The sequence below is a fragment of the Diadema antillarum genome, unplaced genomic scaffold, assembly GCF_040938485.1.
Source record: "Diadema antillarum isolate AM-2024a unplaced genomic scaffold, OU_Dant_1.0 scf00000110, whole genome shotgun sequence".
NCBI lineage: Eukaryota > Metazoa > Echinodermata > Echinoidea > Diadematoida > Diadematidae > Diadema > Diadema antillarum.
Genome location: NW_027270999.1, coordinates 954,460 through 960,459, shown reverse-complemented (window position 1 = coordinate 960,459; position 6,000 = coordinate 954,460). Strand labels below are relative to the sequence as shown.

The following is a 6,000-nucleotide window of genomic DNA, read 5'->3' as shown; positions in this document are numbered from 1 at the left end:
GAAGAGGAATTGCGAGTGCTCCTAGATCCTTCGCTGCTGTCGAGTACTCAGTAGCACACAGTAGAGTTTCAAAGAGCCAACCTAAGCTCCAGTATCGTACATGGACTATTGTACAAAAAGTTGCTATGCTTTCAACAAGCACCGCGCTGACTTGGGACATAATGTACTGTAGTGGCGTGTTTCAGTGTACTAGTCCAACACGTGTTGTGCATGCATGCATACCATGGATGTAGCTAGCTAATAACGTACATTGTACTGTAGTGTACTACCATACAACACGAGAAAATGTGCAGCTGCGATGTCTTACGTGCTTGTATTTCTTTTTGAGCAATGTAGCGGCAACAAGAAATAGTCATCATGGTCAAGACAAGCTCAAAATCATCCCATCATAAGGACACGAACAGATTTAAGGTATTTCACCAAGTATTAGATTTTACATCGTGATTTACACAAAATTTTTACGTGACCGTATAAAGAATCGTATTTTATTAACGTTCACGGAATGAGATCATCTTACCTTATTATGGCAGTGTAAAGCCGATGTCAAATTGGGTCGGCCTGTCATGACCTACCGCAGGTTATAATTTAGACCCTATATGAAATGTAATTCTTTTCGGGCTTTTGTTTAACCATTGATGGTATTAAGTAGTCATGCTACAGTTACAGTTTGTAAATTTTAATTCATTGACATTGTTCTTTTTTATTCCAACATGATTGATATAGACCTAGATCTAGTTAATGAGGAGGGTAGTACAGTACAGTAGGTAAGGTAGGTCTAGTAACGTCGTTAAGTTTAATGAATGTCATTATTAGCTTCTTCTCGAATTCTCCCTCAAAATATGAATTAGGCCCTTAGAGTACTAACGATGTAACGTGTTACGGTAGTACTAATGTTAGTACTACTACTGTACTAGACTACTACAATATTTACTACAAGACACAGAGACTGTCCATGTCTTCTCTTATGTCAACTGTAGATGGGGGGTTGTGTACCCGGACTCTTAAGAAGTCGAGATTTAGATTAATTTTTCACATTGCCATTCTCAATAAAAATATTCCAATACACAATGATGAGGTTCTGAAAATGATACTTAACAGTTCTTCCAAAGCAAAGCGAACAAAATCAATTTTTGTCGTAGTCAGAGAACTTAACTGCAGAGCTACCATTGTACCAAGTTTGGAAATATTTCCCACCCAGTTCCAGTGAGTGAGATTTTCATGACTAGAGTGAGATTTTCGTGCGCCGAGATGCCGAGTCATGAAAATCTCACTCATTTAGCATTTAGGGGCCATCTCATGATCTCACGCATGGCACCCATTTTTCTCACGCATCGGACAAAATCTGCAACCTGGGCGTATATAAAGGAGCATAGCTCAAATTCAAAAGATGAAAGTGATATGTCTTGTTGCAATTGAAGGTATATTTCCCTTTTCTCTTTCAAAATAAGGAAAAAATAGTCACTGAAGTATGCACCTGATCGCACTGAATTAAGAGCTAAAAATTGAAAAAAGCTCCCTACCGTGGGAGGCCACGGGGGGGGGGGGGGGGGGGGGATCCCCCTCCCACACCCCTCGCTCGCGTGCACATTCACGCGCCGAGATGCCGAGTCATGAAAATCTCACTTATAAAATTTTTTTGAACATGGCATCCCTGTGTGTATTGTCTAGATGGGAATGGATTCACAGTAACACTGAAGTTTGTTGTTTCTGACTCAAACGGGCACAAGTTTCACATCCACAGACTCCAACTCTCCCGTTTTCGACGGGAGATCTCCCGCCGAAAACCCATTTTTGCAAAAGATTTGATTTCTCCCGCCCTGGGCCTGTGTCTCCCGGTGGAAAGGATTTCTTTCTTATTGCTACTGTATGTTGAAAAAATAAGCCTTAGATAGCACCAGAGAACATCTAGAACCCTAGGAACTTCTCGTTTCGCACACATCAACTTGGAGTCTCCCGTTTGCTAGAGGTTTCGGGCGGGAGAATCTCCAGGGCCCCGTTGCTAGAAACTTGCGTTTAAACGCAACTTGCAACTGATTGTCACTGGCCAATCAAAATCATTGTTGCATGCATGTCTTCTTAATAGGGCAGACCCTGAGCCAATCAGAATGGTTGTTTCAAAATTAGCAATTATTTGCAATTGATTGCAACTTTCTTGCAACGGGGCCCAGATCAGAAAGTGCTTGGGGTTGGAGTCTCTGCACATCATGCGTGTGATAGAATATTGCGCGCTTCTTCTGGTCGACAAATCATGAAACAAATCGCCGAATTCTGCTTTAGAGAAGTTACCTCAAAAATTGGTACAAAATATTTATTCAAAAGCCTTTGTATTTTATGCTTATTTTATGGGATTTTATTGGGTTTGTGGAAGTAAATTTTAAGTGCGGTCCCACAACTTGTCTGGTCCGACCACGTATGGTCATACTCTTTTTGCTTTAAATACCTTACATTGTATGGAACACAATGAATATTAAAAACTATCAGTCATGAAGAGATAGTCTAAACAACAGACATGCTTATGGACTCTCTGAGACTTGATGGCTTATTCTAAAGTAACTTAAAGGGACTGTACAGTACTGCTTGAGGTGAGGATTTAGGTTTACAACATTTTTTGATGAGATGATAAGAAACCTCATGAAAAGTGAAAGAGCATGTAATTTCAAGGATTCAACGTATATTTGACAAAATATGGCCTTGAAATAGTTGAGATATCCAAAAAAGCGATCATAATAATAAAATTGACATGCCATGCCTTTGATTAGGATCTCTTTGTTTTACCTTGTTTTTAGATATCCTCAGCCATTTCAAAACCAATTTTCATCAAATAAACTTTATAAAGATTCCCCTTAGAATCGTAAGCTCTTTAACATTTCATAGAGTGGTTTCTAAATATCTGGCAAAACGTTAGAAGCTGAATTCTCACTTCAATCAGTACTGTACAGTCCCTTTATAAGCATGGCATGCGCATTTGATCTGTTCTTACCCTGAAGACCCGAAGACACCTTTCTCTGAGTAATCTTTTACTAAGACAATTGTGTAGGTATGATTGAAATGTTATAGACCCAATAACTCTTTTTGATGTACATGATACATAATGTGACTCATTCCTTCCAACATTCACTTTCTGCAGGTTAGAGGAAGGGATTGGGCCTATATAAAGGCTTTCCTTAGAGGGGAATTGAAGACCAGTTAAAAAAGAGAACTGAAAAAAAAATTAAAAGCACTACAGTGAATGAGAGAAAGTTTGATCAAAATTTGGTAAAAAATTAAGGAAGTTACAATAGGAGAGTTGATCGTATCACCGGACGCTTTTTTTTTCGTGGCTCTGAATTCCATTTTATTCACAATCTCCTGAAAATTGCAAATTTGGTAAGATTGTGAAAATTATTCACTCTGATTTTTGGAAAATAGACTTCAAATATACCCCTCTCCAAAAAGTTGTCTTTTTGCGCGGTGTAAAATCCCATTATAATTCCGGATTCGATTTTCACAATGGAATAATCGACGTCTTTCGCACCTTGTCCTTGCACCAGAATCACCATTCATCCCACAAATCGCCGTACACATTCCCACCGAGTGGACGACAAAGGAAAAATCGACAAATGAGGCTCAAATTTCGTATTTTACGGTAAAATGTCTATCTTGAACATTTTGAACAGTTCATGCGATAAAACCTTATGAAAAATTGACAATCGAATTTTACATGCTTTGTCTATGGGAGCGCAGGTGACAAGTTGCGGGCCTTGCGGGCCCCTTCCTTAACGCACAATTTTCCGCATCGTTCGCGTTTGTGGATGATAGCTGCAAATTTTCGATATCGATCAGCGAACTTGTGGTTCTATTAGAATCTGCAGCATTTTTCCTGTATGTGAGTGGGATTAAATAGAATTTCAGTGACGAAATGTGATTTAAACATGCATGAATATTAACGATGACGAGGTGCGGGTCACTCAACTATTAATCTGAGGTAAAATATGAATTTTTTCGCGTTTTTACATTTTTATGTCACTTTTTTGCAATTTCGGTCCACACAACATTCTGTGAGACTAATCTACGAAGTCTCGCGTGTACTGAATGTCATCAGTATGCAAAAATGTGCGTGTCCGAAATTACCACGCTGTCCGATAATACCATACCTGTATTGTACATTGGAAATTGTTAATTTTTGCCAATTAGTAATTGAGAATATGAATATAAGAACGACCGAAGTCCATGGAAGACCATTTCGAGTAAACTAAAAAAAACTTCATATCTTTTTTATTTGTCCAATAATATTCTATTTAACTGTGATAGGAAGGCAACATTACACAAATTAGAACATTAATTATGACAATTAGCATTTACATTAATTGGGGAGAGGCCAGTTTGTGTGGTGGACTTGGGTCGTTCTTTGATTCATATGGACTTGGGTCGTTCTTTGATTCATATACAGTTGAACCTCTCGTATCCAGACAAGTCGGGACCGGGGCTCATCCGGATAAGGGATTTGGTCGGATACGGGAGACTCTATGCTTTATACATGTACATAATACATACACATGTACTGATGTAGCCCATTGTAGTACCACATGTAGTAATGTGTATACTGCAACCTTTTCATTGTTACAGCATTTGGGGATGTTTCGGGATGTTACTGAAGGTAAGCAATTTGGAAGGAAATTTGATGCAATGTATGTTAATCATATTGGAAGTAATATGTAATTCATGTGTGTTTGGGTAGGAGTTCTCAAGGAGTTGGGAATCCCCCTTTCTTCCCGTAATTATTTTAAAAAAATCACGGCGAGATTGCGTCCGGATAATAGAGAGATCCGGATAAAGGGAGGCCGGATAATAGAGGTTCAACTGTACATGATATTCTGCTATAGAGATGAGAGAAGGATGAGAGAGGGCGCTATCATATGAATGTAAGAATGACCCAAGTCCTTCATTCTTACATTAATATAAGATTTAACTCATTCATTTCAGGCATTTTCGGGGGTAAATAGGATTTATCAGTCCATGCATAAGCTACAATTTCCCATGTCAAACTGAATTTGGCCAAAAATTGGGCTTGGGTCGTTCTTACAATATTCAGGTCTTCAATTCTCATAGTGGAATGCGTCTTCAACTGTTTACTGTTATGCAAATACATGTATAGTTAATGATGTCATCTCATAACTTGCCATAGTTTGTAGACAGTCTTGCAGAAATTCCCTGTGTTTAGTTCAAAGACAATAATGATCCATTGTCAAAATCTACTACAGTGACTGTATACTGTAAAACGAATGTTCGCGTGCATTTTAATTTCACGAATTTCGCAAGCGCCAAGATTCGCGAAATTAAAGTGCATGCAAAAGTTCTTGTCTACACTATATGCATTAAATGCCAGTGGCAGTTCGCGAAAATTTCATGCCGCAAAAAAGGCCGTCGGCTCCACTTCGCGAAAAATTCATGGCGCGAATATATCATGTTTTACAGTATCTGACTCATTTTTATGCCTCCACCACAAAGTGTCGCCGGAGACATTATGTTTTCGGGTTGTCCGTCACTACAGTCCGTCCTGTCCTTCCATCCTTCCGTCTGCCCTTCTGTCTGTTATAAATTTTGTGGACAGTGTAACTATAAACGTTGTAGGTATCCCAATGAAACTTGGCTTGTATTATTATGTATGAGTGGGGGAAGTTGTACCTACACGTATCGACTGATGAGAGCACATGCTCAAGGTCAAAGGTCAGAAGGTCAAGGTCAGATGCTCAAAATTTTAACTATTTCCCCATATCTATACAATGCCTAAATGTATTTTCTTGAAATTTGGTGTATACATGTATGTATTACCAAACAAAGATTCTCCAGAGAGAGTTTCAGGTCATGAGGTCAAAGGTCAAGTGAAAATGTTAAAATTTCACTTTTTTCTCCAAATCTTGCAAATGTTTCAAGGTATCTTCATGGAACTTAGAATACATGCATGTACTGACTGGCAGTGATTCCACGTCTTACAAGCATGGCTTTTTAGTGAAACACTGT

The 6,000-nt window shown here is 38.8% G+C and overlaps 1 protein-coding gene across 1 annotated transcript in view; it reads left to right on the top strand.

Annotated features, from left to right (window-relative positions):
- The first annotated feature begins 271 nt into the window (after nucleotides 1-271).
- The window catches only part of LOC139719421 (small subunit processome component 20 homolog), a 111,844-nt gene continuing 106,115 nt past the window's right edge, over nucleotides 272-6,000 (top strand). The window contains exon 1 of the mRNA XM_071630837.1: nucleotides 272-411. Coding sequence (XP_071486938.1) covers nucleotides 358-411 — 54 coding nt within the window. The 5' untranslated portion in view covers nucleotides 272-357. The remainder of the gene's footprint in view (nucleotides 412-6,000) is intronic.